At 44.1% G+C, this 26,158-nt stretch overlaps 1 protein-coding gene across 5 annotated transcripts in view; it reads right to left on the reverse strand.

The window, feature by feature from the left end:
* The window catches only part of ZBTB2 (zinc finger and BTB domain containing 2), a 28,704-nt gene extending 3,285 nt beyond the window's left edge, over positions 1 to 25,419 (reverse strand). Inside the window, exons 1-2 of one of the 5 annotated variants that reach the window (XM_070796379.1) lie at positions 25,281 to 25,419; positions 5,536 to 5,720 (exon numbers count right to left, since the gene is read on the reverse strand). In XM_070796379.1, the coding sequence (XP_070652480.1) occupies positions 5,536 to 5,708 (173 nt within the window). In that variant the 5' untranslated portion in view covers positions 5,709 to 5,720; positions 25,281 to 25,419. Of the gene's footprint in view, positions 1 to 4,641; positions 5,504 to 5,535; positions 5,721 to 24,732; positions 24,864 to 25,280 lie in introns of those variants that run through there. The other 4 variants (XM_070796380.1, XM_070796381.1, XM_070796382.1 and 1 more) reach the window with 4 other exon arrangements.
* Between the last annotated feature and the right edge of the window lie 739 nt (positions 25,420 to 26,158).

The following is a 26,158-nucleotide window of genomic DNA, read 5'->3' on the forward strand; positions in this document are numbered from 1 at the left end:
CACACAACATAACGTAGGGGGGTTAGACTGGTGCCTAAGAGCAAGACCACAAAAGTAAGAAAAACTAAATCTCCTGTCCCTGCTCTGAACCCCTCTGATCTCTCCAGCACGAAGGGCAGAGTGCAGCAGACCTGGGAATAATCAGGAAGGCGAGCCACATTCCAGCTCCAGTGGAGTCTGATCACCATCCCAGTATCGCTGGATTGCATGAAAAGCAGTTATGGGACAACTCAGTTGTTTATCAAATACAATCATCCTCATCATTGGAACTGCAGCTGGGATTTATAGGCATTTTCTCATTGAATTGCCATTAATTTGCATTTTAGAGCTTCCCAAGTGGCACAGTGGTAAAGAATCCGCCTGCCAACGCAGGAGACTCAGCTTCAATCCCTGGGCGAGGAAGATCCCCTGGAGAAGGAAATGGCAACCCACTCCAATATTCTTGCCTGGGAAATCCCATGGACAGAGGAGCCTGGTGGGCTACAATCCACCAGGTCTCAAACAGTGAGACACAACTGAGTGACTCAACAACAATTCACACTTTACAGATAAGGAGTTGAGGCTCAAAGGGATTTATACTTTGCTCAGTATCAGTGTTAGTAAGTGGTGGGACTTAAATTTGAGTCTAACTTCTAAGCCAAGACACCAAGATTCTTTGGACCATTAAAATAATCCTGTGTAGAAGAGGCAGATCTGGAATGATGATTGATATGGAAACCGAGATTCCCCAAGGTTCAGTGGCTTATATAAGGTACCAAAAGGAGTTGTGGCCAAACTAATGGTCTAACTTGCAGACTTCAGTGTCTGCATCATCCTAGAAACAGAGTGCAGATTCAAGCAGTAATAAAAGCTCCCGAGAACCCTCCCTAAATCATCAGTAAATAAAACCTGACACATCACCATAAATCGATGAGAGATAAAGATCTACATGAGGTGTAAGTGCTGTCACCTACTGAGTGAGTATATTCTACTGACAATGCATTTTTCAACCTCAAAGACATCTGCCTTGAATGCTTTTAGAATTTATAATCATTTTTCATTATACCACTTATTACTATTATGACTCTTTTTGGGTCCTTTAGCTATTTATTGTAAGTATTTTCCAATATGCTAAAATAGTAACAGTATAATCTCTTCTAAATTTAGTATTTTATTGTTAAAAAAGGGGGGAGGCAAGTGACTATTAAATGGCTTTTAAAGCTATTTGTGATAAAATATACTTGAATAATTACTGTATTACCATCAATGTGTATAAATTTCAAGATGCCTGCATACAAATAATCATGTGTAAAATGTCTGACTATAGAGTATAGAAGGCTTTATAGAATATATTCTTTATAAGCAAAGATCAAGCATAAACTAGTACCCCTTTGACAACAGAAAGGGAAAGAGTTTTTGTGACTGTTTTTAAAAACACACAGATCACTCATGTCTTTATTTGGAGACTTTTTTATAGTCCTTTCAATTATTTATATTCCTTTAAATAGGAATGCCAGTGCAGGTGGTCCTTTCCTTTAAGCCAAGGTAAATGCCAACAATATTCTGTGTATAGTCGAACATATTGAGATGCCCTAGTGAAATTTAATATTCAAAATAAACCTTCAGGGATTTGGTATGGTGAAGAAAACTTTCATAATGTAAATAGTCAACTCCGCATTGAAGACTGAACTGGCGGGGAATCTTTCCAGGGCCGGGCAGAGGCTAGAGAATGGGAAGCCACAGGCCTTGAAAGATGCAAATCACCCCCAGGAGCCCAAAGGGAGCCTTCTGTTCTGTGGGGACTTGTGTGTTCAGTTGCTCAGTCATGTCGGACTCTTTATGACCCCATGGACTGTAGCCCGCTGGGATCCTCTGTCCATGGGATTCTCCAGGCAAGAATACTGGAGTGGGTTGCCATTTCCTCTTCCAGGGGATCTTCCTGTCCCCAGCTTGAACCCATGCCTCCCGGATCAGAATTCTCTACCACCCAGACACCGGGGAATGTTACCATCTGTGGGGATGGAATGTTCCTTCAATCAGGAGGAAGGATGGTGAGTCCCCCTGCCTCCATGCCAAAGGAAAAGGGCGGGCGGAAATCCCAAGCCTGGCTAGATTTTTCAGCCTCCATGAAAGGTAAATCCCTAGCGGGGTCCCTTTCCAGAAAAACTCTGTTGTAAATTTTATTATTTCCCCTTACTGGTTATTGTATAAGTTGAGTTGTCCTCTGTCTATTGACTGTGAATGGAGGTGACTGGTTAGTAAGCCTCTCAAATTTTAATGAACTTTGTGCAATTTCTGAGGGCAAAGAAGGGATGGGGTTGGGGAGGCCCCATCCACACTTCAGCCAGGCTTACAGGGAGGAAAAACTCCCGGGGGACAGGTGAGGAGCCCCAGGCAGAAAGCAGTGGGGCCCTGGGGTTTGCGGTCAGCACCCAGGGCCCGGGGAGGTTTCCAGACACCAATTTATTTTGATTTGTTCATCTTCATCTTTTTTTTCCTAAAGCAGAAGCACATAGACACACTCAAGACACTTAAAAAGTTATTTTAAAAAGCTCCTTATGTCACATTCCAGCCATCAGTGTCCTCCATGGCTATCCCTCCCAGGCAGCCAGACCTCCTGTCAAATTGCTCGGCTTGCTCGAGGCCACTCTGGTCATGTCCCAGGCTTTGGGGAAGGAAACAGCTGTCTACAATATACTTACACATAAGTGGTTTAGTTTGCAGGTGTATGTTGGACGTAACACTTTTATGGAGGAAAAATACAATTTTTGCACAAGCTACAAGCCCTTCCTAAAAACTTTCACAGTCATTTACATTTTTAATCTTTCCTTCACTAGACCCTTTAAAAAGTAAAGGATGGGCTTAAAAGACTTTGAAAATAAGGATTTAAAAATAATGTTTTAAAAAAAGTAATGTGAGAAGCTATCAGAAGTTATTCTTAGGAAGCATCCATAAAGCAGAGACATCTAGTGGTAACTGCAGACATAAAACACTCTCTGTGTGAAAAACTATTCTTGGTCTCCCTACAGTTGCTGCTGTTGTTCAGTTGCTAAGTCACATCCGACTTTTTGTGACCCCATGGACTGCAGCACCGCAGGCTCCCCTGTCTTCCAGTATCTTCCGGAGTTTGCTCCACTTCATGTCTATTGGGTCAGTGATGCTATCTAACCATCTCATTCTCTGTCACCCTCTTCTCCTCCTGCCTTCAATCTTTCCAGCATCAGGGTTTTTTCCAATGAGTCGGTTCTTTGCATCAGGTGGCCAAAGTATTGGAGCTTCAACTTCAGCATCTCTACAGCAGTCAGCAGTTAAAAGCAGGGCTCTGGTCTTTGCCTAAGCATTCTCCCTTCGCAAACAGTACATGCCAGCTCCGGGGCAATAACACACTGCTGCTTAAACTTCGGGCCCGATACCACGATTCCTTTGTTAGAATGGTATTTGCTCACTGCTCTACACTTACACTTCCTTGGGATCACAAAGAGTCAAATAGGACTTAGTGACTGAGTAACTACACTTATAGTCAGTTTCCTGCATCTATTTAAAAATCATTACATTGTATTCTTTTATTCCTCAAAATGCAAACCAGCCCCTTGGCAAGACAGTTTAATTCACTGTGTTGAGACTTCCGGTATCCATTAGCAATAAAGGAACAGGGGGCGTCCTTAGGGTCCAAAGATAAAGCAACCTCCACCTGCCATTAATCCTATTAACCACCCATTCTGCTCCTGCAGACATCTATCAAGTGGCTATTATACACAAATCCGTGAACTACAGGCTGTGGCTTTCAAAACATTTGTAGAATGCCCTCCAGCATCTTACAAACAAGGAAGGGAGGCAAGGACACAAGTAACAACAACAAAGGGGAAATGTGTTGCTCTTACAAAATGGCTTTGAATAAAGTGCTCTGAGAGGTTAAGAGAGGAAAAGACTGATTGCCTGATCATTTCAGCTCACTCGATTGTTGGAGGGGTGGGGGTGGGGGTCATGGAGATGACCTACAGCCACGGACTATGGCTCAGGGAGTGGGCAAAGGCCAACAAAGTGTGGTTCCAGTGGGGGATGGAGTGTCCTGAGGGGGTGCCTTCAGAAACTGGCTGGAAGGAGGTCAGGCTCCCTGCCTGCTGGGCCTTGAAAGACAGAAAGAAGAATCTGTGCGCTACTTTGACATGTGATAAGTGTCCTCTAAGGTTTCCAATCAAAAGAATAACACAATCTGATAGGTTCTGGAACAAAGGCACATGCCAATCAAAGCAGTGCTTAGGAATATTAATCTGATAGTAATATGGAAAATGATTAGGAAAAGGAAGTGAAAAGGGAAAGAAAAAACGAATGTGAAAGGTAATTGTGAAGAAAACATGATTTGGGGGCAGTTTTAGAGAGACTTTAAGTATGGGTTACTTGAAGATGAAAAAATAAAATAGAGAAGCCAGAGGCACTTCTGGGCAGACTTAATTCAGCTGTAGTCATGCAAAATGAGATAAAAGAGGATATTTAATTCTAGATGTCCAGCAGACAGCTTGGGGCCTAGGGAAATGAAGAGTTCTGGAGACAGAGAAAGAGCAAGGCCAGGGCTGTGAACTGGTTTCCAGTACAGGCAAGGTCCAGGAAAAGAGAAGCGCCCGTCAGGAGAGGCAGAGAGAGCAGCGAGGAGACTCAACTCACCAAAACTGCAGGAGGCGCCTGTGGAGAAGGCAGAAGAACAAGGGGGATTCAGAGTCATCAAAATGCAGACGACAACCCTGAAGAAGGAAGGAAACAGGCGCAAATGCTGCAGAGGACACGGGCAACAGTGACTGGGATGACGGCGGGGTTCTGATGAAGAGGTGACCTTGGGAGAAATGAGGGCCGTGGGGCGATGGCATGGAAACCGCAGTCCCCGTGGAGACAAAGAGTGCAGGATGAGGAGTGGGGAAGTGAGGCCGTAGGTCACCCTCTGAAGAACTTTCACAGTGCAACAAGGAGAAGCAGCACCACCAGGCAGGTGACAGCAGTGTCGCTGAAGTGCTGAGCCTTCACAGACTCGGGGATGCCCGGGAGGGTACCAGTTAAAAATGAAAAATGCAGAATAGAAACTACGGCGAACCTGGGAACACGAGGGCAGCAGGAGGATCATCTTCCTTAGAAACCAGGGGCTCTTTTCTCGAAGACAGGACAGATGGGGAGGAAAAAAATAAGGAGATGGAGTCATTTTAGGGGAGAAAAGAAGGACACGGTGGGAATTCATGCTGTCAAGCTTCTCATTAGGAGACTAAAGATAAATACTCAAAGTCCAATTGTGGGTAGGGGAAGGCGAGACTCAGGGCAGGGCTGGAGGAGGACGCTGCTTTCCTACTGGACCCAGGCTGCTGATCTGGACTGGGCCGGGGGAGCCCCAGTGCGGCTGATTGGAGGTGGAGGGGCTCCCTGAGGCAGGTGAGGTCACGAGGGACTGGGAGCCTAGGGAGAGGTCATGAGAGCCATGGTCCTGATGAGGGCAAAGAACAGGTTCAGTGGGAAAGAGGGCCGTGGAAGGTCAGAGGCTACAGTCATTAGATTATTATCAACCACGTTAGTTACCTGGTCTGATGGACAAACAACATCTTAAAGTAATTGGAGAATGAAGCAAGAACTGATTTGTGTGCCTTGAAGTACACATCGCCGATGGCAACCGTGCAGTCACACAGGAAACCAAACTCTCGCTGAGCGTTTAACTGTTGCAGGAGAATAAGTCCATGGTTGGCCAAATCCATTTTTTAAAAAATCTGCAAGGCAAACAATTTTTTTTTTTAAGAAAGGTGGTTCACAAATCAGTATGTGTCCTTATAGTCACCAACAGTAATGATCACGGCTAATAGGTCAGGCACTGTTAGAAACGTGATATAAATTCAGTCTTCACAACAGCCCTGGCAAGTAGTTCCATCATTTCTCCCATCTTACAGATGATGAAACTGATGGGGAATTCGGGGACTGCATGCTTTGCCCGAGTTTATACAGATGGTTTAAGTGTGGGAACCAGGAGCCGGACTTGAATAGTCAGCCTGCCAGACAGCAAACATTTCTGGGTCTTTGAGTTTAAGATTTCAAATGCAAATTCTAATGATCCATTAGAAGTTGTCAAACCTTCCAGAGAGATGAGTAAATTAAGGTGCTGGTCGGGGCACAGCAGAGTAAGACAGAAAGATCTCAGTAAGTCTGGGCAATACTCCAGCTCCTGCTGTGTAGACAGGGAAGCCTTGGCAGGGCTCTAATAACCCCCACATCCCTTATTCCTCAAGGGTTAGGACACAGGACAGGTGCTCTTCTCCCTCTTTTGTGGAGGAGGAAATGGGCTTCGAGAAGGGTAAGTAGTTAGCCAGGGCCATCTGGTCAGATGGTGGGGGGCGGGGTGGGGAGTCAAAATTTAGATCTGAATCTTCAAAATTCTAAGTTCATTATTCCTCCTTCACTCCAGCAAACCACATAGCCTCAATCTAACTGTATCAAGGGAACTGCTTCTGGGGGAGCGAGTACATTGCATCAGGAAACTGCTCCTTCCCATGGGCAAATAGCATTCATAAAAGCCGAGCACACATACATCAACATTATACTTAATAACACAGTTAATGGTGAGAAAGAGCAAACGCTTTCTCCTTACAGTTGAGGACAAGGCAAGGATGTCTGTTCCCACTATCCAATACAGTATACTATTCAATGTAATTGTTTTAGCCAGCACAATAAAGCAAGCAAGGAAATAAAAGGCTTACAGACAGGAAAGGAAGAGATAAAATTGTCCCTATTTGCAGATGACATGATTTTTACATAGGAAATCTCAAAGTATCTACCAAACCTCCTGGAATTATTAAATGACTTTTGTCATGCCACAGAATACAAGATAAACATATGTCAATTGTAATTCTATATACTAATGCTGAACATGTGGACACAAACTTATTTATTAGAAATAAATCATTTACAATTACAAAAAAATGAAATACATAAATGTTAATCTAACAAAACATGTATAGGACTTGTATACTGAAAATTGGAAAAGGCTCATGAAAGAAATCAAAGATCTAAATAAATGAAGAGACATGCTGTAGGAAGACATGTAGACATGTTTAGGAAGACATAATATAAATCAGTTTTCTATATTGATATATGGCTTTGCTATAATTCTTATCAAAATCCCAGCAAGACTTTTTTTGTAGATACAGACAAGAGTACTTTAAAGTGTTTATGTAAAGGCAAAGAAACTAGGATAGCTAAAACAGTGCTTAAAAAGAGGAATAAAGCGGGAGGAATCAGTCTAATTTTGAGAGGTGTTACAGAGCTATAGTATTCAAGGCTGCACGGCACTGACAGAGGGATAAACACACAGATCAGTGGAACAGAACTCAGGTGTAGACCCACGGAAATATGTACAGTAGATCTTTGACAAAGGCACAAAAATAATTCAGTGGAGAAAGAACAATTTTCAAAAATGCTGTGGGATCCAATGGACTCTCATAGACGAAAAAGAAAGCAAAAGGAAAACAGAAAGAAAAAGAATTTTAATCTGTCTCATATCTTACATAAAAATAACTCAAAATGCATCACAGATTCAGATGGAAAACACCAAACTATAACTTTTGAGGAAAAACATGGGACAAAATTTAAAGAGGCTCTAGGATTCATCAAACATACAGCCTATAAAAGGATAAATTGATAAACTGGACTTCATAAAAATTAAAAGGGCTTCCCAGAGGGGCTCAGTAGTAAAGAAAGTGCCTGCCAACACAAAAAACTCTGGTATAATCCCTGGGTCGGGAAGCTCCCCTGGAGAAGGAAATGGCAACTAACTTCAGTATCCTTGCCTGGGAAACCCCATGGACAGAGGAGCCTGGTGGGCTACAGTACATGGGGTCCCAAAGAGCTGGACACAACAACTAAATAACAACAAGAAAAATTAAAATCTGTTGTTCTGAAGAAGACCCTGGTAATAGGATGAAAAGGTAAGCCAAAGACTAGGAGAAAAAAATTTGATAAAGGACTAATATCAAGAATATATAAAGAATTCTCAAAACTCAATAGTACAAAAACAATTGAATTAGAAAATGGGAAAAAGACTTGAAGTGACATTGCACCAAAGAGGATACACAGATGGCAAAATAACACGTGAAAAGATGTTTAGTAGCGATTAGGGAAAAGCAAACTAAAACCACAGTGACGCTCACTACATGCCTGTCAGGGTGGCCAAAATATAAAATATCAACAAGCAAATGCTGGCAAGGATGCAGAGAAATAGACTACTCATACCATTGCTGGTAAGGATGCAAAATAGTGTAGCCACTCTAGAAAACAGCAATTTCTTTTAAATCTAAGTATGTAACTATGATGCTATCCAGAAATTGTACCCAAGGACATTTATCCCAGAGAAATGAAAACTTAGGTTCATACGAAAACCAGTACTTGGATATCCACTGCACCTTTATTCCTCAGTCAAAAACTAGAATCTACCCAGATGCCCTTCAGTTAAACAGTTAAACAGCGTGGTATGCCCTAACCACAGGAAACTACTCAGCCTTAAGACGAAATGAAGTGCAGCAACCTGGGTGAGTTATGTCCCTAAAGGTTACATACTGTAGGATTCCATTTACGTAACATTTTTGAAAATTACAGAAATGGAGAACAGGTGAGTGGTGGAGGGGCCAGGGGAGAGGAGGCCAATGATGTTTGGCTGTAGAAGGGCAACAGAGGGAGCCGTGTGGAGACAGAAATGTTCTGCAGCTCAACTGTGTCAGTGTCAGTACCCTGCTTATGATGGGAGCAGAATTTTAAAGGTGGTTCCATTAGAGGGAACTGGGTGAGGTGTGCATGAGATCTCTCTATATTATTTCTTGCGACTGCATGTGAATCCACAGTTATCTCAAATAATTGAAAGAGAAAAGCTCATCACACATTAATTAATTAGATTAAAAATGGATAAAACTACGACGCTTAACTTCAGAATCAGGAAAGTGACCGTGGAGAAAGAGTTACCAATAAACTTAAAGACAAAAACAGACACAGAAACATCGGTTCTTGCTCAGCTGGTGCTCAACTCCCCAACCTGCTTCCTGTTCTAGAGATGATCTGGCAGATTCAGAAATTGACAAGTGTGCCCTAAAATAAACGAGCAAAGTGGAATGACACTTTAAGAGACTGATCCGGTTCACAAAGCAAGACTCCAAAATGTCAAGTTTTGTGTTTTTTATCAAGGGCTTGATCCAAGTAGGAGAGGCAGGAGAGCCACCCATGTTGGCTGTAGCTCCTGAGTGTGAAGACCTGGATTATAGCCTCACCTGCACGTGAACACTGATGGTGTGGATAGGGAACTTAGTTCCCCAGTGTCTTCTGCACAAGTCAGAGAAGGCAAAAGCACTAAGATGAGGAAGAAGAGACAGAGAAAAGGCATGAGGCTCATGATGAAAGCCAGAGATGCTGCCAGGGGGCAAAGTAACTGCGATGATGAAGAAACACACTCTAATCTGACCAGGATAGAACTCTAGAAACTAGTCTTCAAAGCTGTTCTCTGAAAAGTGCCAGAACACTAACTTGCCCTTCTCTGCAAAAAGTATCTACCTTTTAGAGAAAACTGGGCTGAGCTGCTTTATCATGGCCTCTGACTATGATCATGAACACATCCACGTTCAGACAGCTTTGGGTGTCACTTTCATTGACAAGTATAGTAAGGAATTACTGTTTATCTTTTGATGGCAATAAGAGGTTATTGTTTATGGAATGTTCACCATTAACCATTCTCTTCATGCCATTCATTTATTTTCACACTAACGAGCTATGTGAGGTCCTGCTACCCACTGGTAACTCAGACAATAAAGAATCTGTCTGCAATCCAGGAGACCTGGGTTCAATCCCTGGGTAGGGAAGATCCTCTGGAGAAGGGAATGGCTTACCCACTCCAGTATTCTTGCCTGGAGAATTCCATGGGCAGAGGACTCTGGTGGGCTATAGTCCATGTGGTCATTTAAGAGTCAGACACGACTGAGCAACTAACACTTCAGTACAGAGACGGTACCCACATTTTACAAAAGAGGAAACAGGCTTAGAGAGGTTAGGTAGCTTGCCTAAGATTACAGAATCCATAAATACAAGAATTGGGACTTAAACTGGAATTCATTTGATTTGTTGGAACATACTACATACAAGTATGTTAGTTTAAAATTAATTGGAGATTTTTAATGGCTATTTTAAAGTGTAAACATTGCTGTAAGAGATTCAAATATTAAGGATACACACTAGCATTCATCCACTCCCAACTCTACCCATTTCCCCACATTCTAGCCAACACTGGGTATTAACACTTTTTAAAGACTCTTTGCCAATACCACTTTTTACTTTCCATGAATTTGATGAATTGAAGTATATTTTTACTTCCTCTTATTTCTCTTCATAAGTTTTGCCCATTGTCTATCAGGTTATTTTATTTTTTCCTTATCGAACTACAAAACTCTATATAAAGAAATGAGCCCTCTGTCATGGATATTGATGGTAACATTTTTCTTACTTTCTTTTGATTCTGTTTTAGAGAATTTTTGACATATAAAATTTTCACCAAATTTATCAATATTTTACAGGATGATTTTGAGGTTTGGGGTTATTACATTAACGAATATATATCATCTCTTCAATTTAGCAAAACGTATGGCTCCCCACCTCATTCCATCAATAGATGAACATAAGTATCTTATTCAGATGATAATAAAACTATGATAAAACTGCAAAATGTTTCTTTTTAAAGAGGGTCTACTAGTTATTTTAGGATCTCAATTTAGGACCATCTAGAATAAAAAAAGAACTGAAAGTGTTTTTCAAATACAGAAGGAAGAACACGTGTCTAGAGTCTCTGAGAAGAGGAAAAACAAAGAAAATGTGTCATATGTTTTCCCCCAATTCACATTGGGGGAAAAACCCATATGCATCAATTTTTTAAAATCTTAGAGACCAAAAATGTCTTTCTCCCCACCCCGACTCTTTCGTGTATGAATGAGCGTGAGAAAAGGGGGTAGGATGGGGTACTGGGCCCCTCCTCCATCCCCGCCCAGCTGAGAGTACTGCTCTAGCCCCAGCGGTCCCCTTCATAATCGTTTCCGTGAGGCTTTACTTGCACAATGCCACATAGGCTGAGGACTGAGCGTCTTCATGGGCTGGCTCTGCTCCAAACTACCCTCCCTTTGTGGAAATGGACATCTGCTCTTCCCACCATCGACTGCTCACCCAACCGCATCACTCCTGCTGCCCTGTGTTGCCCACCAAGGTCACTGAGGGCCTCTTCCCCAGCCCGATGCAAGAGTAGCTTATTCGACCTCTCTGCGGCATTTAATATCCTTCCCTCCTGCTCCATAAATATTCAGGCCCTGCTTCCAGGACAACACACTCTGGTTTTCCTCTCACCTCTGGCTATTTATTCTATTTTAACCCCCATCAAGGTTCCTCTTCTGCAGATGCTCCTCTGCCTTTGGTCCACAGCTTGCTTCTCTGCAGACTCTCCGTGGTGATTCAATCCACTCCCACTTGGCTGTCCCGCACAGCCAATTTAGGGCTGAGCCCTAAATTCAGACTAGGCAAATCAGCTCAAATCCCCAAAGGACAATAAAAGCCATCGACACAAACCCACTCCATCTGTATCCACAGCTCAGCGCATGGCGCCATCATCCACCCCTTGACCAAGGCAGGAACCCATGTCGGTCAGACACCCACATGCCACCAATTAAAACTCTTCATCCCACCCCATGCCTTAGCTCTACCTCCCTGCTCATCTCCCTGTTTCCAGCTCCAGCCTCTCCCATTTATCCAAACAGAACAGGTTAGCTAGAACTGTCTCTCCCAGGGCAAATCTGATGTTACTATCCTGCTGAAAATCCTCTTGAGTCTCCCCATGGCTTGCAGGATGAAAGCCACACTCCTCAGCATGGCTTGCATGACCCCAGATGACCCCACCACTGCTCACTCTGCACACCATGCTCTAGTGCTAATCTCAACTACTGGTTTCCAGACTTCTGGGCTGCCCAGACCTACTAAAAACCAACCAACCAATCCTGAAACGGGGGGTCTGACAGAGTGTGCTCCCTCTTTATTTTGCAAGAAAATATATCAAATATTCATATACCTATTAGGGATGGAGGGCTTTTCTACATAAAAAGATGGACATAATGACAGAATATACTTCTAGAGGCAGGACAGTGGCACTGTATTCAACATATGGAACATACGCAAAAAAATTACAACATAAAATGTTACTTTATGACACTAAGCTATGTATAATTGTTTTCTGGATTCAAGACTGTCCGTATAGTAGTCTTTACCAAGTGATCATCAAGTATCCCATTTGTTCTAAAAGTCCAAGCATTATCACAAATCCAGTTTCATTTGAGTGTGTTGATGACAAAGGAGATAAAATGATGTATTTTACTCACGTGGGGAATTGGATGAACTGGGAGATGAGCTGCAGTTTTCTTTGCCCAGAAGATCCTCAATGCCCAGGCCATTCTTGGGCTACTAACAGTACATAACCCTCACTGCTCACAGGCCTCGCTCTCAAAGCTGAGCAGCTCAGCAACCTGATTTCTACTCTCACGGTCAGGAGATGGGACCAGTTTGAACTGGGCCTTGGAATGTGCCCCTTGCAGAGGGACCCACTGCTGACGACCTGTCCCTTCCCCTACCTCTACTTGTCCTCTGCAAAATTCCCCTGACCTTCAAGACTGGAGGGTCTTTTTGCCTCCAGAGGACCCATGAACCTGCCTGATGCTTTTGGAAAGTTGGCATTGAGTCTTACCATTTATTGTTTTATCTCATGTGCCTAAGCATACTCTCTGGTGTTCAGTATTCATTAAATGAATGACTATATGTTTAGAGAGAAGAGTGCTGAGTTCTAATCACAGATTGGCCCCTGACTAGTTGGGTGATTGGGGTAAAAGTTCAATTTCTATTTTTCCTAGATTAACCTCAAATTCTCATCAATTTAAAGTGTGCTGTATTTTGGAAGAAATTTTCAATTTTAAAATGTCACCTCGTTTCTTCGTGCTAGTAATTATGTTCTTAACAGTGCTTTATAGTTTATAATAACCCTTTACACACATAATTTAATCCTGATCAATACCACGGTATACTGTCTTCTTACTATTTGTTTCATTGCTAATTATAATGATTAACAATCAAAGCATGTGGACAGTGACTGCAGCCATGAAATTAAAAGACACTTGCTCCTTGGAAGAAAAGGTATGACAGACCTAGATGTATTAAACCTAGTGAATTAAAAAGCAGAGACATCACTTTGCCAAAAAAGAGATATAGTCAAGGCTATCATTTTTCTGCTAGACTAGTCATGTACAGATGTGAGATTTGGACCATAAAGAACAAATACTCTCTTTCAACAACTCAAGAGAAGACTCTACACATGGACATCACAAGATGGTCAATACCGAAGATAGACTGATTACATTCTTTGCAGCCAAAGATGGAGAAGCTCTATACAGTCAGCAAAAACAAGACTGGGAGCTGACTATGGCTCAGATCATAAACTCCTTATTGCCAAATTCAGACTTAAATTGAAGAAAGTAGGGAAAACCATGAGACCATTCAGTTCAGTCACTCAGTCGTGTCCGACTCTTTGTGATCCCATGAATTGCAGCACACCAGGCCTCCCTGTCCATCACCAACTCCCAGAGTTCACCCAAACCCATGTCCATAGAGTCGGTGATGCCATCCAGCCATCTCATCCTCTGTTGTCCCCTTCTCCTCCAGCCCCCAATCCCCAGCATCAGAGTCTGTTCCAATGAGTCAACTCTTTGCATGATGTGGCCAAAGCATTGGAGTTTCAGCTTCAGCATCATTCCTTCCAATGAATACCCAGGACTGATCTCCTTTAGAGTGGACTGGTCAGATCTCCTTGCAGTCCAAGGGACTCTCAAGAGTCTTCTCCAACACCACAGTTCAAAAGCACCAATTCTTTGGCACTCAGCTTTCTTTATGGTCCAACTCTCACATCCATACATGACCACTGGAAAAACCATAGCCTTGTCTAGACTTGCCTCATGGAATCTGTAAATAAGTCTCATGGTTGTCCAAAAAAAAAAAAGGGGGGGGGGAGTAATACATGTAAAGTACTAAGAAGGCTTGGAATAGAACAAGTAATTATAAATGATTATTTTTATTAATTGGCAGAAAATGAAGAGGAAATAAAAAGCCTCTTGATGAAAGTGAAAGAGGAGAGTGATAAAGTTGGCTTAAAGCTCAACATTCAGAAAACGAAGATCATGGCATCCGGTCCCATCACTTCATGGGAAACAGATGGGGAAACAGTGCAAACAGTGTGAGACTTTATTTTTTTGGGCTCCAAAATCACTGCTGATGGTGACTGTAGCCATGAAATTAAAAGACACTTACTCCTTGGAAGGAAAGTTATAACCAACCTAGATAGCATATTCAAAAGCAGAGACATTACTTTGCCAGCAAAGGTCCGTCTAGTCAAGACCATTCAGGTATGACCTAAATCAAATTCCTTATGATTATACAGTGGAAGTGAGAAATAGATTTAAGGGACTATATCTGATAGACATAGTGCCTGATGAACTATGGACAGAGGTTCATGACATTGTACAGGAGACAGGGATCAAGACCATCCCCAAGAAAAAGAAATGCAAAAAAACAAAATGGCTGTCTGAGGAGGCCTTACAAATAGCTGTGAAAAGAAGGGAAGTGAAAAGCAAAGGAGAAAAGGAAAGATATACCCATTTGAATGCAGAGTTCTAAAGAACAGCAAGGAGAGATAAGAAAGCCTTCCTCAGTGATCAGTGCAAAGAAATAGAGGAAAACAACAGAATGGGAAAGACTAGAGATCTCTTCAAGAAAATTAGATGCCAAGGAAATATTTCATGCCAAGATGGGCACAATAAAGGACAGAAATGGTATGGACCTAACAGAAGCAAAAGATACTAAGAAGAGGTGGCAAGAATACATAGAAGAACTGTACATAAAAGATCTTAATGACTCAGATAATCTCGATGGTGTTATCACTCACCTAGAGCCAGACATCGTAGAATGTGAAGTCAAGTGGGCCTTAGGAAGCATCACTATGAACAAAGCTAGTGGAGGTGATGGAATTCCAGTTGAGCTATTTCAAATCCTATCACTGCAGATGGTGACTGCAGCCATGAAATTAAAAGATGCTTACTCCTTGGAAGAAAGGTTATGACCAACCTAGATAGCATATTGAAAAGCAGAAACATTACTTTGCCAACAAAGGTCCGTCTAGTCAAGGCTATGGTTTTTCCAGTGGTCATGTATGGATGTGAGAGTTGGACTGTGAAGAAAGCTGAGCACTGAAGAATTGATGCTTTTGAACTGTGGTGTTGGAGAAGGCTCTTCAGAGTCCCTTGGACTGCAAGGAGATCCAACCAGTCCATTCTGAAGGAGATCAGTCCTGGGATTTCTTTGGAGGGAATGATGCTGAAGCTGAAACTCCAATACTTTGGCCACCTCATGCAAAGAGTTGACTCATTGGAAAAGACTCTGATGCTGGGAGGGATTGGGGGCAGGAGGAGAAGGGGATGACAGAGGATGAGATGGCTGGACGGCATCACTGACTCTATGGACATGAGTCTGAGTGAACTCCGGGAGTTGGTGATGGTCAGGGAGGCCTGGTGTGCTGCAACTCATGGGGTCGCAAAGAGTTGGACACGACTGAGCGACTGAACTGAACTGAACTGAAAAGATGAAGCTGTGAAAGTGCTTCACTAAGTATGCCAGCAAATTTGGAAAACTCAGCAGTGGCCACAGGACTGGAAAAGGTCAGTTTTCATTCCAATCCTAAAGAAAGGCAACGCCAAAGAATGCTCAAACTACTGCATAATTGCACTCATCTCAAATGCTAGTACAGTAATGCTCAAAATTCTCTAAGCCAGGCTTCAACAATATGTAAACCGTGAACTTCCAGATGTTCTAGCTGGTCTTAGAAAAAGCAGAGGAACCAAAGATCAAATTACCAACATCTGCTGGATCATAGAAAAAGCAAGAGGATTCCATAAAAACATCTACTTCTGCTTTACTGACTACGGCAAAGCCTTTGACTCTGTAGATCACAGTAAACTGTGGAAGTTCTGAAAGATGGGAATACCAGACCACCTGACGTGCCTCTTGAGAAATCTGTACGCAGGTCAGGAAGCAACAGTTAGAACTGGACATGGAACAACAGACTGGTTCCAAATAGGAAAAGGAGTACGTCAAGGCTGTATATTGTCACCCTGCTTATTTAACTTATATGCAGAAATGCTGGGCTGGAGGAAGCACAAGCTGGAATCAGGATTGCTTGGAGAAATATCACTAACCTCAGAAATGCAGATGACACCATCCTTATGGCAGAAAGTGAAGAACTAAAGAGCCTCTTGATGAAAGTGAAAGAGGAGAGTGAAAAGTTGGCTTAAAGCTCCACATTCAGAAACTAAGATCATGGCAACCGGCCCCATCACTTCATGGCAAATAGATGGGGAAACAGTGTCAGACTTAATTTGAGGGGGCTCCAAAATCACTGCTGATGGTGACTGCAGCCATGAAATTAAAAGCTTACTCCTTGGAAGGAAAGTTATGACCAACCTAAACAGTCCTGAGTGTTCATTGGAAGGACTGATGTTGAAGCTCAAACTCCAATACTTTGGCTACCTGATGTGAAGCGCTGACTCACTTGAAAACATCCTGATGCTGGGAAAGATTGAGGGCGGGAGGAGAAGGGGTGGACAGAGGATGAGATGCTTGGATGGCATCACTGAATCAATGGACATGAGTTTGGGTAGACCCTGGGAGTTGGTTATGACACGGAGGCCTGGCGTGTTACAATCCATGGGGTCGCAAAGACTTGGGACACGACTGAGCAACTGAACTGAAAGAATGAGAAGAGTTAACCGGGCAAAGATGGAGTATCCCAAGCCAAGGGGTCAGCATTTACAAAGGCCTTAAGATAGGAGGGAGCAAGATGGGAACTGGGGAACAGAGAAAAAGGGTCAATGTCACTGAAGGGCAAAGAGCCAGAGAGGAAACGAGGCAGGTGAGGTGGGAGACTCTAGTCTTGTTAAGGATTCTGGACCATATCTTAAGAGCAAGAGGAGCTGCCAAGGCGGACTTGAAGCAGGGTAACATGACCAGTTGCCTATGATGTACATATCATTCTGGCTGCAGCTGGAGGGCTAACCAAATTGGGGGGGGGTGTTGGCAGAGTGGGGGGCAAGAGGAGACCTGTTAGAAGTGGTTGAGAGCAGAGGTCTTCCAGTTGTCTAGATGACAGATGACAAATTGGATGGTGGTGATGAAGATAGAGGGAGATGGACAGAATTTAAAACACAGAAGATTAAAAAAATCAACAGAACTGGTTGATTGGTGGATTAAACGGAGGAGGGTGGGGGCGGGGGTGCGGAATCAAGGTATCTTAGACAACCCCTAGATTTCTAACTTGTGTAACTGCGTACATCATGTGATTCTCCCCAGTGGAGGACACACGGGCAGAAACCCAGTTTTGTGGGAGACGATCACAAGGTTAGATCCAGACATGTTGGGAATGAGATACTTTGAGACACTCCAGTCGGGACACAGAGAACTTGATGGTCTCTCTATATATACTGCCATTGGCCCGGAGCTCCAAAATCTTGATTTATGTCACAAAGTCTTTGGAGAAGCCAGGTGTGTCTGAATCCAGAAGTCACATCCTTAAATCACTACATGATAATTCAAAGACGTTAAAACTGTAACCTAACAGGGGTCCACTGAACCCTGGTATTCTGGGAATAAATTTCACACTCTTTACACAATACTACCTTGCTCTATTGTTGTTCAGTCATTAAGTCATGTCCGACTCTGTGACCCCAGGAACTGCAGCACGCCAGGCTTCGCCATCCTTCACCATCTCCTGGAGTTTGCTCAAACTCATGTCCAGTGAGTCAGTGATGCTTTCTAACATCTCATCCTCTGCCACCCCCTTCTCCTTCTGCCCTCAATCTTTCCCAGATCAGGGTCTTTTCCAATGAGTCAGCTCCAATACTTTGGCATCAGGTGGCCAAAATATGGGAGCTTCAGCATCAGTCTTCCCAATGAATATTCAGGGTTGATTTCGTTTAGAACTGACTGGTTTGATCTCCTTTCTGTCCAAGGGACTCTCGAGTCTTCTCCAGCACCACAGTTCGAAAGCATCAGTTCTTCGGTACTCAGCCTTCTTTATGGTCTAACTCTCACAACCATACATGACTACTGGGAAGATGATAGCCTTTACTATATACCTTTGTCGGCAAAGTGATGTCTCCGCTTTTTAATATGCTGTCTAGGTTTGTCATAGCTTTTCTTCCAAGGAGCAAGTGTCTTTTTTTTTTTTTTTTGCAAGTGTCTTTTAATTTCATGGCTGTAGTCACTGTTTGCAGTGAATTTGGAGCCTAAGAAAATAAAATCTGTCACCATTTCCGCTTTTTCTCCATCTATTTGCCATAAAGTGATGGGATGGGACTGGACATCATGATCTTAGTTTTTTGAATGTTGAGTTTTAAGTCAGCTTTTTCACTCTCCTCTTTCAGTTTCATCAAGAGGCTCTTTAGTTCCTCTTTACTTTCTGTCATTAGAGTGGGGTCACCTGCATATATGAGGTTATTGATATTTCTCCTGGCAATCTCGATTCCAGCTTATGAGTCATTCAGCCTGGCATTTCATATGATGTACTCTGCATACAAGTTAAATAAGCAGGGTGGCATACTCCTTTTCCAACTCTGAACAAGTCCATTGTTCCATGTCCAGTTCTAACTGTTGCTTCTTGACCTGTGTACAGATTTCTCAGGAGGCAGGTAAGGTGGTCTGGTATTCCCATCTCTTCAAGAATTTTCCATAGTTTCTTGTGATCCACACAAAGGCTTTAGTGTAACCAAAGAAGCAGACTTTTAAAAAATTCCTTTTTCTATGATCCAACCGATGTTGGCAATTTGATCTCTGGTTCCTCTTCCTTTTCTACATCCAGCTTGAACATCTGGAAGTTCTTGGTTCACATATTGTTGAAGACTAGCTTGAAGGATTTTGAGCAATACCTTGCTAGCATGTGAAATGAATGCAATTGTATGGTGGTTTGAACATTCTTTGGCACTGCCCTTCTTTGGGATTGGAATGAAAACTGATCTTTTCCAGACCTGTGGCTGGAGTTTTCCAAAATGGCTGGCACATTGAGTGCAGCACTTTAACAATATTATCTTTTAGGATTTGAAATACCTCACTAGCTTTGTTGGTAGTAATGTTTTCTAAGGCCCACTTGACTTCTCACTCCAGGATGTCTGGCTTTAGTGAGTGACAGCACCATCAGTCCCAGTCACAGAGGGCCAACAACCTGATGTAAAACTGAAGACCTATATAATAAAGCCCCCACCCATTCAACACTATAAATGGAACTTAAACAAACAAACAAATAAAAAATCATTTGTTTTACCATATCAGAATTGGGAGTAGAGGAACTAAAGAAAATTAGAGATAGAGAGTCAATTCTTAAAAGTGGGATTTCATAGAATGTCTTCTCTATTATGTATATTTGTACAAGTGGTTTTTTCCTTAAGTAAATTCAGAGACTGTAAGACACAGTATGTTGAAACAGATTAATAACACTTTAATGCTTCGGCTTTTATCACTGAATCACTCTGAAAATAGGACACTACCTAGATGACCAGTACTTTTAGCTGCCATCACATAGACACATGGTGGGCTGATCCTTAAGTTACTCATCTTTTGGATAAATAGCTGAATGGGATGAATATAATCACACTATACTCTGACAACTCAAGTTCCTCCTTCATTTTTGGTATAAGAACAGGAGACCAAAACAGCTTTGGGGAATTGATGATTCACTTTTTAAAGATAATAGCCCTTCTAAGATACTAAATATCACTTAGACTACCCATTTCAAGGGCACTGAAAGGGTCCTCTGAAGTCTTTGATTTTATTTAAGTGAAGCATAAATGAATATTGCAATGCACAGGACACATCAGTAACAGAAAAGCACTATCCACAAGTAAGATTGATTCTTTCAAGTAGTTTAGACCACTTACCAGGAGGAAAAAAATAGCTTTTTCAATTAGTATTATTAATAATTAATATTTGAAGGCCTATAAAGTAAACTTGAATGTGGCTAGCTGTTTGAATTTTAATATATTTTAAAACTGTATTTCAAGGCTAGGAAATGTATCTTATTTAGTTGTGGTGACAGACTGGCATATATTTCTTAAGAGTTCTTTAGTTAATCCACCATAGAAATTACAAAAAGAGGGGACATACGCTAACCAATGGCACTTATTTTGACTTTGAATAGCAAGGCACTTGTAAAATATTTCTTTAAAATTGTATTTCGCTTAAGTGAACATTAAAATTAGTTTTTAATTTGAGTATAAGTTAAGGTCAGAAGGAGGCAGTTCATGGATGGTTTGGGTATCAAGGAGAAGCAGGTCAGAGATTTATGCTGATAAAGAGTTGATGTTAAAGTGATAGTTCTAAAGGTATTATGCTACAATCAACTTTAAGGAAACCTAATATGACCATGCAGCAAAATTTAAAACCTAATTTAATTTGCTTCTAGTAATCCCAAAGTAGATTGCCATTCTTTTTCATATGCTGTATCATGACTAGGAAATATAATCTGAGGAAATCTGAGGAAAATAGAATCACCTATAGGGATAGCTCAGAATATATACCTCCTCAGAAAGGAGCTCCAAATGTATTTGTAGATCAGTCTTAATGGAATAATTTACTTCACTATTTTATTTCAAGGTTTCTCAAATTTTTGGCATCAGGAACCTTCATACTCTTTATAATTACTGAGTACATCAAAGAGCTTTTGTTTATGTGGAAAATAAGTATTTATATTTATATTAGAAATTAAAACTGAGAAATTTAAAAATATTAATTCAATCAGACATACCAATAATAAGCCCATTGCACATTAATATAAATAACACATATTTGTGAAAAATAAAAAAATAAAAATAATTATATTTTCCAAAAGAATAAAAAAAGTGAAGTGGCTTTTTTTTTTTAATTTCAAGTGGTATCTTTTTGTATTTTTACAAATCTCTGATAGAAGACAATTGGATTCTGCATTTACCCTGCTTCTCCAGTTATTCTGTTATGTCTGTTTTGGTTGAGTATTAAAGAAAATCGAGTCTCACACACATACGCAGTTGAAAATAAAAAAGAAGCATTTAATAGCCTTTTCAGGTAATTGTGGATATTATTCTTCGATATTACACCAAAACTTGACAAGCAGTAGTTTCTTAGAGGTTAGTTGTGGGATCTTAAAGTATATCAATGAATGAAATTTTCCTGCTCTACTATGGTAAAATTCATTGTTGTGTCTTGCACTTTGAATCAATCTTTTACCCATTCAAGACAATGTCATCCACTGGTCATTTGGAAAATGTCAGCTCATTTGAATTATGCAGACTTCCCCAGTGTTGACACATTTTGTCAACAGTGAAAAAGGCCAGTAACATCTTAGTACCAGTATGAAAATAGCTTTGACCTCTTGGAACGTGAAAAAAGATCCTGGGGATTCACAGGGGATGGCAGACCGTATTTAAGACAATCCCTGTTCAGAATCACTTTAGGGACTTGGAGAATCTAAATGACTAGGTGGTGTGTAGGAAAACGTGTATATACGTTGATATTGTTCTCACACAGTTTTGATGTTTACCCTTGCTTCATGCAGAACTCAGGAGTGCACACTAAAGAAACTGTACATGAAAGTTGTCTTGTAAAGGAAAAAATTTGTTTGATCAGTACTTAGCCAGATATAGTAATGTGCTTTACAAATTCTTATCTTTCTGCACAGTTTTATTGATGTGTGAATATCACATGATGCAAACAAACCTGATGCATGTGAGCAGAAGATTATGCATTTGAGCCTAAAATGCAAGTCTCAAATTTGGCCTTTGCATTAAAAAAAAGAAGAAAAAACAAAAAGAAAAAGGTCTTAACCATCTTTCTTGGACAGCCAACTCCTCATAAGTGTTCTCTCTATGGCTACTGACTCCTCTCTTAAGGGCATATTAGCACTGTAAAACACTCACTCTTATTACTGTGGATTCAAAGTAATATTTAATTATTTATCTTGAATTTGGTAATAAAAATTATAACCTACTTGAGCATTAAAAAGGTTGTTAGTAAGTGTTGATTTAATGGTTAGAATGTTAAAAGTTTTTTTTCCTTCAAGGAAAAAACAATTTGCAATTCTCTTTTTGATTTTCAGGGCCATGCTTTATGACCCAAAGATTATACAGAAGTAGGAAAAGGAACAAATGCCCCTTTGTCAGGTGTATTTTGAAGCTCATGGTAAAGCCTCCAGCTGACCAGCAGTTCCTCCCTAACTGTTGAGGGCGTGGCGATGCACTACTTGTTCAAAGGCTCAAAGTTACTCAAAAGAAAGGCAAGTAGGTCCAGGGGTGAAGCAGCAAGACACAGGTTAAGAAACGGCAGGAGAGTCTCCAGCATCAACAAAGCTGACCCCAAGCAAAGGCTGTACGCCAGCCTTAGCTGTTTCCTTCATGCCCTGCTTCTAGGTGCATGATTCCAAAGACAGGGAAAGCGCATCTCCCTATACAGGGCCATGTATACAGGGTAACATATCTTCCTTGGGTAAATACGATTTTATATTATTTAATAAAATTTTTACATTACAAAAGTGCAGGTTTTGGAAGATAGTGCAAAGTTCCTATTAATCATCAGAGAAAAAAGAAATGGTCATGGTGGCAGATTTATTCTGTGACGTAATACATCTAGTGTTTATTCTGTGCTGCTGGAGGATTCCAGTAGAAGAGTTTGGGGAGCACAATATATTTACACTCTTTTTGAAGAAAAGTTTTAAAATGGGCAAGCAGGCAGCTGGTCTGTGCAGCAAAGCTCTAGCGGTGGTTTGTCTGCCACCTTCTACCAGGACTCCACTGTTGACCGCTTGTGACACTAATACTACTGGTATACCACTTCTTGTACTTTGAGATCTTGCGGTGGTTTCAGTAACAGGTCAATTCTTTGGCTAGAAAATAAACTTCTACAAACCACAAATTAAGTGAGAAACGCCCAGTTTAAAGGAATGTAGTATTAGTCACAAGCATCTTTAAAATTACTTTCAGCAGTTTGAAAACGCCCTAGACACACAAGATTACTTGGAATGCAAAATAAAAATGTACTTTAACAATTAATTTTGGTTTGTAATAAATCAGAGAAATGAGGGTTTAAAATTTAATTCTGATTTTCTATTAAAATGTCAAGCCCCTCAGACTAAAAATGATGTTGGTATTTACACCCTACTTCAGTGACCCATTAGGGTCAAAACAGATGATCCGTCCTAGAGAGGACTGGGCAGCCCATTTAAGGAAATCCAGAGCACCTTAGAGTTCTGCTTGAGCCCCGGGGCACCGATCTTTTAATGCTTTATTTTACTAAAACAATAACCTATGAAAACGAACAGACTTTTGAGAGTCACACTCTAAGTGGGCTGTAAGATGAAGAGCTAAAGAACACTGCAGACAGCGGGGGGAGCAACGGGCCTGGGTTATTTCCCTAGGGCATAATTAGGAGTTCAGCAGATGAAGTCCGTGCAGTAAATGGCGTAGCAGTAACTGCATTTTCACTCCACCCAATCACTTTCTTGCCTGCTCTGCTGCCCTTGCCTTCATTGCCCTCTTAATTCATTACCAGCTAAAAGTGACAACAACGTTGCTTCTTAAAGCATTTTCGGCCATTAACAGTCTATGCAGCCTTGTTTAAAAATTCATGGTTTGGGGGTTTCGCCACACAGAGAAAACGACTCTGGCCCCTGCAAGCAGCCTCCGAGCCCCAACCTCCCCTCCGCGGAGCTCTATTCGGGTGTGAGGGCCCCATCTGCGGGGAGCGCGGCTCAGAGGCGGGTCTCACGGCCCAAGGCCAAGCAGCCAAGAAACCACAGCGCAGCCCTGGGCGAGTCTCGGCTTATCCGTGGCGCAGATCTCCCGTGGAGCTGAAGCTCGAGGCCGCCGCTCAGCGAGCCCACACCGGCTGCAGAGGCCGCAGCGGGCGGCCCCGGGCAGTGCCCAAGGAGGCCCGCATTCCCCGCCCGCCCGAGAGCGGCCCAACGGCCGCCCAGTCAGCCTCGCTCCGCCCCGCCTCAAAAGGCGGGGGCCGGGCCGGGGCGGGACCGCCCGGACCGGAGGAGGGCCCGGCGGGGCCGCGGCGCCGGGCACTCAGGCCCCGCCCCCAGCCCCGAGGGAGATAGAGGAGAGGGGAGGGGAGAGGAGGAGCGACGCACTCGGGCCGCGCCTCACGCTCTCCGCCACCCTCAGTCCCGCGTGCGCGCGCGCGCTCGCCCAAGTCCCGCGGAGTTTAACACAATGCCGACGCCTACGCCGTGCGCAACGCCCCGGCCGGCGCAACAGCTCGGCTCCGGGGGCGGGGAGGTGGCCAGACAGGGCGAGGGGAAGAGCGCGCGCGAGAGCGGGAGACAGCGCGAGACCCGAGGAGGCCGGAAGCGCGCGTGCGCGCCCCCGCCCGCGAGCGGGGAGGCGGAGCCGCAGCAGTAGCGGCAGCAGCTGTAGGAGCCGCTGCAGCTGGGAGAAGCGCCAGAGAGGCCGGGCCTGCTCCGGTCCGACCGGATCCCTCCCCTCCCCCTCCCTCCCCGCTCCCCTCCCCCAAACCCACTTCCGCAGCTCGCGGCCTTGCCGCTGAAGAAGCAGCGGCAGCGGCGGCAGCAGGAGGCGGCGGCGAGGCGTCGGAAGGATTACGCACCTGACGGGCCCGCCTCTCTGGGCTCCAGCGCGGGACGCTCACCGGCCGCCGCCGTTCGGGACGCGCTTCGCGGTGGCGGTGGGAAGGGAGGGACCGGCGACGGGGAACGGAACGCGAATCGCCCCCCTCCCCTTCCTCCCTCCCTCCCTCCTCCGCTCCGCCGCCCGCCCTCTCGGCTTCCGTCCCCTCCCCCTCCCGCAAAGCCCCGGATGGAGCCGCCGCCGACTCGCCGCCGCCTGGCTCCGGGGGATGGTTTTGTCAGGCGGCCAGAGCCCCGGCGCCAGGCGCCGCCGCCCCCGCTCCCCGCGGGGTGCCCCCTCGCCCTCGCTTCCCAGAACCGGGTCCCCGTGTGGCCCGGGCCCTCCGCCTGCCTTCACCCGAAGCCCCGGGACTGGGGGCTGGGGGTCATTCGTCTTCTTTGTTGCCACCGCCGCTGCCGGAACCGTTTGCGCGCTCCGGTGGCCCCCGCCCTCCGCCTTCCCGGAGCCTGGGCTGTGGGGGCGGCACGTGGGCACCGGCCCCGGGAGGCGGCGGCGGTGCGCGCTTACCTGTCGCCGGTGCTGCTGCGGCGGGGAGGGAGGGCGGTGTGGAGGAGGCACCGCTGGGCAGCCTTGGCCGTGCTCCCCGCCGCCGCCGCCGCCTCTGCCTCTCGCTGCTGCTGCTGCTGCCGCCGCGGTCGGTGTCTCCGGCGCGGCGGCGGCGGGGCTTTTCCTGTCCGGTTACGTTAAGGTCACATGACCGAGAGAGCGGAGCGACTAGTGCAAAGAGGCTGAGAGCGGCTCCCGCCGGGGGGGAGAGGCGGCGAGAGAGCTGTGGCGGCAAGAGCCCCCTCCGCCCCCCCCCCCCCCCCCCCACCAGCCGCCTCCCCTCCCCCCGCCCGCCTCCGCCTCCTGCTGCTCTGCCGCCGCCGCCGCCGCCGCCGCCTGCAGCACTAAGTACGCTGCCGCTCCCACCCAGGCTCCGCGCTACGCTCCAGCCAAACTTCTGCAAACCATGTGCAGCCGAGGCGAGGAAACTTCTCTCCACCTATTGGGGCTGGAGGCTTGAGTCACAAGCCCCATGTTTACATAAAGCGTTAGGTAGGAAGCTCCTGGAGATGCTCCGGGAAGGCTCGGAGAACTCATGCTAGGATCCTGCTGCAAGCGGCCTGCTTGACATCTCTCTGCCCGCACCTTTGTCCCTCTGCTGCCCGAATTAGCATACGTTTCAAAGCTTAAGTCTTGCAACGGACTTGAGAATGAATCAAGGAGCTCATTGTGGAATTATTAATACTCTTTTTTTTTTTAAAGATCGCCAGTGGTAGTCAGGAAGTCAAGCTGGAATAGAAATGCTTGTTTGTGGTGTGTCTGGAGATAGAACTGCTTCCTTACTGACCGGTTGAGTGTGAGACGTTTCTGTTAGGATTTAACTTGATGCTTGTGGCAGC

Source organism: Bos indicus, chromosome 9 (genome assembly GCF_029378745.1).
Source record: "Bos indicus isolate NIAB-ARS_2022 breed Sahiwal x Tharparkar chromosome 9, NIAB-ARS_B.indTharparkar_mat_pri_1.0, whole genome shotgun sequence".
In the NCBI taxonomy this organism is placed as follows: domain Eukaryota; kingdom Metazoa; phylum Chordata; class Mammalia; order Artiodactyla; family Bovidae; genus Bos; species Bos indicus.